We start from the raw sequence: 12,907 nt of genomic DNA, 5'->3' as shown, positions 1-12,907 counted from the left end.
AGGGTATTTTAGAGTTGGGAAAAGTTCAGAAAAGGGCAACCAGAATGTTCAATGGGATGGAGTGACTCCCCTATGAAGAAAGATTACACAATTTGGGACTTTTTAGTTTAGAGAACAGGCTAATAAAAGGTGACATGACAGAAATTTATAAAATTATGCATGACATGGAGACAGTGGATAGAGAAAAGTGTGTCTCCCTCTCTCGTAATACTAGAACTCATGGTCATCCCAGGAAGCTGAATGTTTCATGATTCAGGACAGGCAAAAGAAAGTACTTATTTATGCAACACACCATTAAACCATGCATTTTGCTCCCTCCAGAGGCAGTGACAGTCACCAGCTTGGATGGTTTTAAAAGAGAATTCAGCAATTAGGCAAAGCCTCCATTTGCAGCCTTTCTGCCTGGTATGCTCCTCACTGTCTTCCCCCTCCCAGCTGACAGGTTAACAGGAGGCAAACAGCTATAGTTGCTCTGCTGTCTCTCTCAACCCCTTGCATCAAAACTCTGCAAATCCTAAATCTGCCAGAGTGGAGGGTGGACACACACACACACAAAACAGGGAACAGAAAAATCTAGAAAGTTGCCAACATATGCATGCAATAGAAGGTCCGACAAGCTACCTGAGGATTACCTATTTTACAACTGATGATGACAAACAAGGAGGAATTGTCTGAGAACACAATGACTGCAGACAGCCAGGGAAAAGCAATCACAAAACTGTTCAGCAAGGGAGGAATAAGGACAGCCGGACAAAAGGCATGGATTTCAGAACATCATAGCTCAACAATCTTAGAAGTTGATAAGAAAAAGCACATGCATAGAAAATAAAGGCCGGGGGGGGGGGGAGATGTCTAGAGGGACTTTGGCCTAGCTTGCACGCAACATTAGACCATTTTTTTTTACAATAAATTATGATTTAATGTGCATGAGCACATTGTTCCTCCCCCACTCCCGACTGCCGCACAGAAAAGGAAAGAAGCCAGAGTCTAGCTTGCTGTGACATGTGAACCCAGGCTTATCGGTTGTTTCCTCACAACAACCACCAGAACAACAACAACAAACGAATGGTAAGCCAAAAGCAAAGAGAAACAAGCCACAAACCTGAATTTGGATATGCAACAAGCCTGATTTGGATATGCAACAAACAAGTGCACAGCAGCAGCAAAGCACTCAAACACATTAAACCATGGTTTACTTCAATCTATGGCTTAGCAAAGTACAAAGAAATAACAGTACAAAGTTGCCTATCTAAATCCAGCAATGTGAATCTCTAGATCAGAGCTCCCCTGCCTTTTTGGGGCCCTGGGCACATTGGAAAATCTAAGAAACTGCCATGGACACCACAAAAGCCCATTTCACAGAAGACAAAACCGGCAGTGCTCCTTCCCTGCCCCCCCGCCCCACCCTCCAGACAAGTGAAACCCCTATGCATAGCTTATAAGAAATAACCCCAGTTTAACAAAAAGAAAAAGCAGGCAAAACACCCCTCCAACAAGCAGCCCAAACAAGCAAACAAGGCAGACAACACTCTCAAAGAAGACGAAAAAAACAGACAAAATGCACAGCAAACCAACAAAAAAATAAGCAAGCAAAGCACCCTCACCTGGGGACCAGAAGCATTCTGGAGAAAAGGAGGTAAAGAGGGTTGGGTGTTTGAATACTTGCATTTTGCTTGCCTCCCAGCCCAACACCACCCATGGAAAAACAAAACCAAAGAGCTCTCCCTCCCCCTGCCAAAAAGAACAAATATAAATTGGGAGAGTCAGGGGGCCTTGACAGGCACCAAGACTGGTGTCTGAGCGCAGCATGGCATTCATGGACATCACATTGTGGCCCCAGCACTATAGTAGCAAGAGAATAATTCTTAGTACACATATGTTTCTATGGATGTCTCTTTCAATACATCTTTGGGGCAAAAAGCCCCCAGAGAGAATGATGTTAGGATTATGTCTGGATCTTGGCAGTGTGTGAGCACACATATGCATGTTTGGCAGGCGGGGGAGGAAACATTTTTATTTCATCAGATGATTGTGCTTGATCTGTAGGGAGGCTTACCACACTCCAGAAGCAAACCAGAAATGGCCCAGAATTTCTCCACCCTATGCTGGGCCTCACTAGCCTCCATTAGCAAAGGTAGTAACAGCCACGCCTTGTCAAGCCTGAATTATCTGGTTCTCCTAGACTATTTTGAGATCAGATCCAATGGATTTGTCCATTCCTTGCCATGACCCTGTAAACACACACACACACACACACACACACAACACACACACACACACACACACACCCTACCTCTCAATCTATTTGAATAAAGACCAAGGATGCATTTCTATAGCAGTGCTAGATTCAATCCCCCACTCCATCACGTGTGTGTGTGTGTGTGTGTGTGTGTGTGTGTGTCAATGTTTACATTCAAATGGAAATTCACAGTTCACTTGGAAACTTCCCAAGGGGCATTTCAAATCCTCTTGCCATTTCATATTTTGCTTAATTCATCAATCGACATTTTGCAATTTGTTACTTTGATATTTAAGTCCCAGTGTAAACTATACACACTGCAGCTCAAGTTTCTAATAATAAGTTCATGAATTATGACTTGTCACTAAGGAAATAATTCCAAGTCAGTTTAAATTTATCAATGTTTTCAAAAAGACTGTGGTTTGCAATCAACTAACTGCTGAGTGAAATTAAAAAGCACCTTCTCCAACAGCAATACTTTGAGCCCATCACACAGAATTTTTTTAAAACATGTTTTCTGCTCACAGAAGACAGCATTGCAAATAAAGCCTAGCCATTAGCTGTACCAATGATAATTGCAATAGTTACCACGCTTAAAGTAACTGGGTCCATTTCATTACATAACTGTTCCTATCAAAATATAGAGTGTGCCAAATATATATAGTGTCAAATATAGAGTGTGTCTACCATAAGAATCCACAGCATAAGGGAAGGTCCTCACTATAGTGCAGAGATAGATACCCCTTCCTGACTGCAGTGTCACTTATCCAGAATTGTCATCAAGCATATTTATTACCTTTCGGATGTGCCAAGCATGCACAATCCAAATAGGGGGGAGTTCTTTTACTTGCTGCCAGTGAGGGGAAATGCTGGTGGTAAGGATGCAAAATGCTTTTGGTATAGCATTCATGACGGGGAGCAGAAAAGCCTCTACTGTTACACAAGCAAATCACCAAGCCATTCCGACTTCAGTTGTGCAAACATTTCATATGTCCCACAAGCTGTTTTTAAAGTGCAAATCTGAAAAGCACTATCCATTTCAGATCTGGGTGGGATGGTGTTCAGGGAATCCCTGTGTTAAAGCACTATGCCGAGGCAGAGAGACGGAAGCATTCTCTGCTCAGTTGACATCCATGCTCTCGGTCTATCCCCACCCACACATTATGCAAGAAATCCCTGTACGTGGCTATGGAGTACCAACTGCACCGCAGCCGCACAATGGTTGTCACTGCAGCTTTCTCCAGTGCCAGCTGAGTCCCACATTACAGCAGGGTGTTGTTGTTGTTTTGTCTCACTCCCCAGCAAGGGGGTGTCCCTTTCCCTCAATTCTGATCCTCCCCACCCCCAGGCAAGCCGGCTGAGCCCTCAGTAAAACTATAGTCCTCTGCTAGAGATATCAGCGTTTCCAAGGCAACAAGATGGGATTTTCTTGGAGGCAGCAAAAAAGGAAATGGCTTGGAAAGAAAATGAGGGAGTGCGGGGGTGTTGGGGAGCGCCAGTGTCAATATTAACTTGGGGCTTCTGGCTCAGATGGGGGATTCCTCCACAATGGGCTCCCAAGAAGCAATGCGGGCCCTTAGTTTCCCAGGATTTGGCCCTCTGTGCAACAATCAGATTGGACTAAGTTCCCTTTTTATCAGGGGAAGGGTAGCCCTGTTAGTGAGAGTCAAACTATGTGTGCTCTGTGTTATTCTCATGTTTAAGCCAGCATGTTTAACCTGGCTGATTGGAGATGAGCAGGCATGAGACCCTGATCTGGAACACAATCTTGATCTCAACTGAGTGGTCCTTGCCTTTTTGATGCTGGAAATTCTTCACCACCTGACTGGTGCTGTTTGCAGTAAACAGCACTTGGGGAGGAAAAAAGCAGCCAGGAGGGTGTGATTTTCAGCAAGGGGAGGAGGCATAAAGCCTCAGAGTCACATTCCAGATTGGGGGGCCTACTGCAACTTTTTCTTCAAATCATCTAGGTTAAGCATGATTATATAAACACATGACTAACCTCACACATAGTTTGGCACCACGTCGCCCTAGCCAAAAGGAACTCGGAGTGAAAAGACCCTTTGTGTTTCCTGGCCACTGGTAACCAAACAGAGCTTGGGCAGTAGGGATAAATCTTCACAGCAATGCTTTTCTAAACAGCAAAGTAATGTGACCCCACTGGCCTACCTTCTTTGACTTTGCAGCAATGATAAGTCACCTCCCTAACACCTAGATTTTAACCAATAAGCCTATCAAGTCTTCTGTCTCACGTACGTATAGCATCCTTTATACGGACACAGGTGGTCTAAACCACTGAGCCTCTTGGGTTTGCCGATCAGAAGGTCAACAGTTCAAATCCGTGCGACGGGGTGAACTACTGTTGCTGTGTCCCAGTTTCTGCCAACTTAGCAGTTCAAAAAGCACACCAGTAGAAGTAGATAAGTAGGTGGCAGGAAAGTAAACGGCATTTCCTTGCACTCTGGCTTCCGTCACGGTGTCCCGTTGTGCCAGAAGCGGTTTAGTCATAATGCCCACATGACCCGGAAAGCTGTTTGTGGACAAACGCCAACTCTCTCGGCCTGAAGCAAGATGAGCACCATACCCCATAGTCACCTTTGACTGGAGCAGGATTCCTCAACCTCGGCCCTCCAGATGTTTTGAGGCTACAATTCCCATCATCCCTGACCACTAGTCCTGCTAGCTAGGGATCATGGGAGCTGTAGGCCAAAAAAAAATCTGGAGGGCTGAGGTTGAGGAAGCCTGGACTGGAGTTAATCCTCCAGGGGTCCTTTACCTTTTACCTATAGCATCCTTACGGCTGAAGGTCAATTAACCCTTAAAGCCACAGAAGCTGCTTGGGCTGCTTGAATTGTACAGCTGTACAAAAATCAGAAATATGGGTGATGTTCTGTAGGGGGAAAGTGTGCCTTCCAATTAAGACACCTGCATTGACAGTGGGAATTCTGCCATGTCTACTCTGGTCCCCAAACTCTTCCAGCAGCCACATGGACAATAGAAGACTAGGATGAACTGAAACCTGCAATGGACAGGTGCAATGTATGTGAGCCCTGTGCAAATATGTTCGAAGGAGTGCAGGTATAGCCATGCTCTCCCCTGCTTTGGCCATTTTTTCTGGTCACGTGTGTTACATGGCCTGCAACAGGAAAAATATCTGCCTCCCCCAGATTATCTCAAGATGGCCAGACCACTTGTCTTCAACTGGTGGATCAGATTCAGGACCCAGAACTGGCTTTCACTGACCTAAAGTAGGTTGTACTAGCATTATTCCTGCCATCCTAATAAATGATGCTTAAGAATCCTGCCTGGGCTAAAGAGGGATCTCTGGTCCATCTAGACTACTGACCAGTGAAGAGAGCAGCCATAGGCACAGGGAAATTCTTTTAATGCAACCCTAATAGTTCCCTGGGGAAATTAACTAGTCTGTATGTAAACTGAGTATTAGTGTCTTTCCATGTGATTCAAAAACCAATAGGTGATGTTTGCAGTCAGTTTGTAATGTAAACTTAAATGCAGTGCTTTTTTTCTTTAAAAATGTTTAGGGGTACTCTCATTTTCCTACTCATATTGAAATACTGCCCCTCAATGAGGCCAAACCTAGATTCACAAAATGTTTAGGGGTATGCATACCCCTGGGCCCCCCTCCCCAAAACCAACAGGTTAATTGTGGCAAATACTATTGCAGAGCCCACTTCATCATAAACTTACCGGAGCCTCTTTTTGCTTATTAATCACTGGAACTCTTTGAAAGCCCAGATGTCTGGCTGTGTAGCTTCATTGTCTTATCTATTACATGCATGTTTTAATGTGTCCTTGAACTATGCAGAAATGGTGTGTCTTGCAATACTATGTATAACTTAGGCTGCAATCTTGTACGTGGCATTCTTGGGGAGCCCCGCTGAACTAAATGGGAATGGGACTTACTTCAGAGCTCATATGCAAGTGTTTCATACCCCTGCTGGCACCACTCTTAAAACCAACAGCACAAGCCACCAGAAGTGCAGAATGTCAAGATCCTATTTCAAAAAGAACAAACATAGCAGAGTTATAGGGTTTAGTCCCTAATACGGTACCAGAGCCGCATTCATCCAGCAGAAATCTTGGGAAGCATCAGAACACCAGCAACAAAGGAGAGAATGAAGAACAGGCCTTCTCGCTTTCTGGACAAGGGCTGTTGGTACAGACTGACAGGAATCAGCAGAACAATGAAGGAGTCACAAATAGGTGGAAGATCATGAAGAGGAGGGAAAGTTAAGAGGCCTGGCAGCGGCTGGGAGTGTGTGCCTAGCAATGGAGTATGGAAAGGACAGACCTGGGCAGCTCTCCAGCGAGGGGAGGGAAGAGGCAGGCAGTAAGTGGCATGGTTTCAGGCCTACTTGAGAGAAACTCAGGAACAGCTACAGCTCAACCACAGGATCTGAGCATACTCACTCCCACTCCTTCCGCTGTGCCTGGGGTGTGTTGTGGATCTTGTGGGCCTGATGAGCCATGATGATGTCACGGTGATCCACCACGCCTCCACGCCGCTTGTACGAGAGGGGCTCCTGGCCCATGTAGTGGTACCAGCTGCCAAGGAAAGGGTACTCGGGGCTAGTAGGCCCACGCCCATCGTGCACGGCTTCATAGTAGCTGGGAGGGGACAGAAGGGATGCTCGGACCACAGCACGCCTCGCCATCCATGGGACTTGGGTGGAGACCCCAGAGGTTTCTGCCTGGCTGGCTGCCCGCCCAAGGGGTAGCTGTGGACACAGAACACAAGGGGAGAAAAGAAAAAGTGAAACAGATTGGCTAGATACAGTGGCAGCATAGAAATATGGGCTCTCTTTTTCAAACTGGCTCACTCAAAGCAATTCCACCCAAGTCCCTGGCTGCTTCAGAACACTCCCTTAATTTGATAGGAGAAGCTATCCATCCACTTCTACCTACACAGGCCTGTAAGTAATCTAAGGTAATAAATTAGGGAGTTGTGAATGAACAAAGCTGTTTCTTCTCAGAGGGCAGAGTTTGGTTAAATGTGGAATAACGTTAAGGAATTCTCCCAATTCCAGGTGCTTGTCCATGTTAGTCTTGTACGGCTGACAGGAGGGAAGTTGGAAAGAGTGGGGAGGTCAGAATGAGAAGGCAGAGAGGATTCTGGGTTTTGTCTTCAGAGCTGGATGGCAATTGGGTTTTTGGTTCTTTTTTGTTTGTTTGTTTGTTTGTTTGTAGCCCTTGGGAGATTTTGTACAGCAACTAAAAATAAACAAAAGATAATTAGGCCCCGAGGGAATTTCTATTGCCAGTACAAACCCAACATCAGGCCCTAGACTGTCTCTTAGCTTGCTATGAAAAAAAAACCAACAACCACCCAGCCCCAAACCACATAACTGCCATCTCACCCAGGCATTGCAGCACCTGCCACAGCTGTCTAGATAAATATTGGCCACAAGAGGGCACTCTCACCACCGAGAAATAATAAAACACAGCAAAGGGAATCAACTTTTTCAAGAAGAAAGCCAGCTTAGCAATAAATTACTTGGTCATCCCTGCTAGCTCCAAATCCTACCCAATACAGCACCGCTCTCCATTGTCATTATCCACTTTACCTCTTTAGAGCCTATCAACTTCCTTCCCCACAACCTCATGGCTTTCAAAATTAACCTTTGTATCACTGCATTTGTACGTATTCCAGTTCTAATTACACTCATTGCAAAATGGCTCAAAATTTAAATAAATATAGAAAGATAGAAAATTTATTATTACAAGTCTTCAGACAACCCTGCTAGTGATGTTAATTGCTTACAGTAATCTTTCAAATACAGTCATACCTCGGGTTACAGATGCTTCAGGTTGCGTTTTTTCAGGTTACAGACTGCCGAAACCTGTAAGTACCGGAAAGGGTTACTTCCAGGTTTCGGCAGTTGCGCATGCGCAGAAGCAATAAATCGCAGACGCGCCACTGCAGGTTGCGAACGCGCATTCTGCACGGATCACGTTCGCAACCCGAGCGTCCACTGTATCGTATAAATTTACTCCAGTCCTTTTGGAATACTTGATCACGCTGGTTTCGGATTTTTCCTGTCAGCTTCGCCAGTTCTGCAAAGTCCATCATCTTCATCTGCCACTCTTCTTTCGTTGAAGGCACTACCTGCAGTGCCTTAGCTTAGTACCTTTGACTATCCCACAGTCAGAAGGAAAGTCTGACAAGCTGTTCCACTTACAGCTCTGCCCTCAAAATTTATTTCAGTCTCCTGATCCTTTACGTTGTTCTCTTTTCCTCATTAGTTTCTCTGAGTCCCACGACAACACAAGCCTGATCTGAAATGTCATTTGAAGACAAGTGGGACCTGCTCAGCGTTCCAGCAAGCTGTTCCCTCCAAGAAGGGCACTGAGGGCTGCATCCAACAAAGCTGCCCCATTAGTGCAAGGGTTTCCTCCTGTGCAACGGGACTTCCTCTCCCTCTGCTCTCCCCCACCCCAAATATACTCTGGAGAGTTAGGGGAAGGGGAACAAATTGGGGGCAGTACACAAGGAGAGGAAGTGCTGTTGTGCAGCAGACAGCCCAGTAGCTAACTTGCAACCAGTGATTTTTATTTTTCAGCAGCAGCAGTATAAAGGTGGTTGTCTGCCTCAATAAGCAGTCAAGCTGTCACACTTTGCACTTGCTGCAGTTTCTGGGTCAGTCTCAAGGACAGCCCCACATAGGGTGCATTGCAATCACTGAGTCTAGAGCAGGGTTCAGCAAACTTTTTCAGCTGGGGGCCAGTCCACTGTCCCTCAGACCATATTTTGGGGAAAAAATGAATGAATTCCTATGCCCCACAAATAACCCAGAGATGCATTTCAAATAAAAGCACACATTCTACTCATGTAAAAACACACTGATTCCTGGACCGATTGCGGGCCGGATTTAGAAGGCGATTGGGCCAGATCCGGGCCCCGGGCCTTAGTTTGCCTACCCATGGTCTAGAGGTTACCATCACATGGACAACATTGGCCAGGCTACCCTGGTGCAGGAATAGTGATAGTCTCTTACCAGCTGAAGCTGGCAAAAAACACTCAAATTCAATGAGATCACGTGGGCCTCTGGTGACAGAGATGGATAGAGGAACAGCCGCATAGAACTGTAGAGTTGGAAGGTCCCTAAAAGATCATCTAGCCCAACCCTCTGAAATGCAGGAATTACAGCTAAAGACAATACAATCCCAACCAAAACAGGCAATTGACTGCTTATCTTGACCTGGGGACCGATCACCCACAGCACCTCCATCTTGCCAGGATTCACGAGTCAGTTTGCTGGCCTTCATCCTGGCCACCAGCAAATTCAGGCACCATACCAGGGATTGCATGGCCGCTCCTGATCCAGATGTTACAGAGAAATAGAGCTGGGCATCACCACTGTACTGATGACACCTCGCCCCAAAACTCCTTGTAGAAGAGAGAATTTCAGTAGCCACAGCACAACAATTATAGTTGTGGGAGTACTGTCCTCTTTGCCATGTGGCCACCCAGATTTCACATCCCTGTTCTCCCAAAATTGTGGCTACTCAGCAGTAATTTTCTCTCTCTTGCCACTTCTCCGCCCACCCAACCGTGACTGTCTTCATTTTTTTTGGTCAGAATAGTTTCCTGCCTTCAGAATAGTTTACTCAGCATCTCTCTCATATAGCTGGGGGGGGGTGTGATCTGACTATAGCACATCTCCCCAATCCATAGTGTTTGGCAGAGGTTTCAAAGGCTTCTACCATCCTCTCTCTCAGATCTATAAAGCTTTCTTCTTAGTCCTCTATGTCTACACCCCTATTGCTGGGTGGGGAAGTCCAGAGACGTATCAGAATCTATGCATAAATTCACCTATGCCTAAAATATAAATCTTCTGTCTCACCCACAACCTCTTATCAATAACGTCATTAAAGCATCCCCTTGATTTCTCCCTCTCCTTTAAATCCAGTCAACCAACAAACCCTGCTCTTTCCTCTCCAAAATATTTATTTTATTTCATTTTATTTTATTTATACAGAGCATTAATACCCCACTCTTCAGCCAAAATGGCTCCCCTGAGTGGCCTTACGTGCAATTAATTAAAACAAGACAGGCCCTGCCCGCACGTGGCTTACCATTTAAGAAAACACAACCCATAAGGGAGGGGGAGAAATCAAACTCAGGCACCAATTCTCAAACAATTGTTCTTCTAATGGCCAGCTGGCACAATTCAAGAATAGGAGGTGCCTGATTGAAGGAGCTGGGCTTCCGGCCCTGCTTCCTAGCTCTCCCGCTGAGGCAGTCTGGCGGAAGGGCTGCCCACAGGTGACACTTGTGGGAGAGAAGGCCCTATGGAGCTGGCCTTCCGCAGCAGAGTTGAGGGAGGAGTGTGCTCTGCTTCCCTTCCCATCTCTCCTGTTGACAGAATGGCTGCTCCAGGCCGACAGCAATATTAATCAAGGCTTGCTGTTCCATTTCCACCTCAACTACCCCAACTCTGGCTTGCATTTCCCCCCTCCCTCTGCTTTCCCAATCCACTGTACGTGGTCCTAAGATACCAGGCAGAATGTCCAGGGAGGTGGGGCGTTCATTGGTGCATGTCACCACCTGCGCAAGGGAAGCTGATATTTTATCTTCATGTTAATTAAAAGGAAGCTCGGAGATGAGCATTTGTCCCCACTAGTCCTTTATCTTCAAAGAGAGGAAAACACAACGTTGGCTTTGATTATTATTTTTTTAATCTGGATGGTTGAAAGTGCCCATTGTTGGGGCTGAGAGACATAATGTTGCTGAGATACTGGTGGTTGGGGGGTGGGGGTGGGGATAAACAGTCAGAGAGCAAGAAGCACACGTGGAAATATTCTTGGAACTGATGACCAAAAATCCAGTTAGGATTTTGTACCCTAAATTAATCCAAAGGAAGCGATATACTGTTGGTTGATAACAGTATAATTTAAATAATATTCCTGGATGTACTTCAAAATGCTGCTTTGCTTCTTCAGTAAATATACATATACAGTGGTACCTCGGGTTAAGTACTTAATTCGTTCCGGAGGTCTGTTCTTAACCTGAAACTGTTCTTAACCTGAGGTACCACTTTAGCTAATGGGGCCTCCTGCTGCCGCTGCGCCGCTGCACGATTTCTGTTCTCATTCTGAAGCAAAGTTCTTAACCTGAGGTACTATTTCTGGGTTAACGGAGTCTGTAAACTGAAGCGTAGGTAACCTGAAGCATATGTAACCCGAGGTACCACTGTACATATTTACACTCAAATAATAATTCTAGTGGTGGCAGCAGTAACAACTATCTGTGAGAATGTAATAAACTTGTATACTTGTGTGAATCACAGGGTTCAGCATGAATGCTACCATGCATTATTATGAAGTTCTTTTTTCTGCTTTTCGTTTACAACTGTTCAGTCTGCTTTATGCACTTACTGTATCACAACTCTTATCAATAATCCTTCCTTATAATCCCTTTCCCTTTCAATCCAAGGTTCTAGCTCTGCCATTTTACTCACTCTGATGTCTCTTTCTCTCTTAGTCACCTTTGCCTCACTCTCCATCCTTGAAATTCCCTTTTTGATTTCACCACGGAGGACACTTACACAGGAGACACCAAAACAGCTATAGCAATGCTGTATGCTTCCCTAACGACATTACAGCAATCCATGTTAGGCATGTTCAGAAAAGATCATTTACACCACTTACACCCCACAAATGAGGCACCAAGATGTCTTTTGGTGCCTGTGATAACAAATGCAGATGGGCTCCCTCAGTAAAATAAACATATATGTATACAAGCACAATATAGCCACTTTAAGACCATGGATTTCAGTGGAAGAGATTTATCCTTCACCAGATTGTGCCCTTGAATAAAGTCAAACCTGTGACAGTTATAACTTTCCTAAGCCTCAAATTTTCCACCTGACACAACAGTCCCACTATACTTCATAACACAACTAGCCTTGGTTACATGTCAAAGAAGAGATCCTGGATGGTTTGATGTTACATGTCAAACAGTCCCACTATACTTCATAACACGACTAGCCTTGGTTACATGTCAAAGAAGAGATCCTGGATGGTTTGATGTTCTGTAATTGCACTAATATGCCTATGTAAGACCCAAGCAGAAAACATGCACCTGCCAGCTCACATAAATTAAACAGCCATATAGTTAGAGACTTGTCATTCAAATTTTTAAAATTGTTGTTTATACATTAGATACACAACCATGGGTTTCTTTTAAGTACAATCGGGGGATATACAAGTTTTCTGTGTCACTTATGAACACTTTAATGTGTTACACACAAGCAAGTCCTACAAGTTGAATGGGACTTGCTTTTTAGTAACAGAGCAACCCTAACCGTGGCCAGGCAGCAATGGGACAATGTAGTCACCAGGACAGCAGATCCAGATGTTGATCTTTCTCACTGCCCCCCTCCAGTTGTTCATGTTATAGAGCTCCTCTCAACCCTTCTTCTCTGGTGCCATTTTGGGGTTTGCCCTAGGAAAGGAAGCAATCCACATTAAGCCAATATATGAATGGGCCCCAAGAATGCATCTCATCTTCCTGTGACACCCCCACCTACCATGGATAAAAGCACAAATCTTTGACAGGGAGGGATGGGGAGAGATGCTGTTTTATCTCTGTTGTTATCCACCCCTTTCAGCATTCATGAACCAGCCCATTCCTAACCTTTTGTG

At 45.1% G+C, this 12,907-nt stretch overlaps 1 protein-coding gene across 1 annotated transcript in view; it reads right to left on the bottom strand.

Annotated features, from left to right (window-relative positions):
* The window catches only part of CACNA1A (calcium voltage-gated channel subunit alpha1 A), a 261,713-nt gene that overhangs the window by 236,752 nt on the left and 12,054 nt on the right, over positions 1-12,907 (bottom strand). The window contains exon 2 of the mRNA XM_077924402.1: positions 6,671-6,978. Coding sequence (XP_077780528.1) covers positions 6,671-6,915 — 245 coding nt within the window. The 5' untranslated portion in view covers positions 6,916-6,978. The remainder of the gene's footprint in view (positions 1-6,670; positions 6,979-12,907) is intronic.

Source organism: Podarcis muralis, chromosome 2, assembly GCF_964188315.1.
Source record: "Podarcis muralis chromosome 2, rPodMur119.hap1.1, whole genome shotgun sequence".
NCBI lineage: Eukaryota > Metazoa > Chordata > Lepidosauria > Squamata > Lacertidae > Podarcis > Podarcis muralis.
Note: the sequence above shows the minus strand (reverse complement) of the source record. Positions and strands in the feature narration are given on the sequence as shown.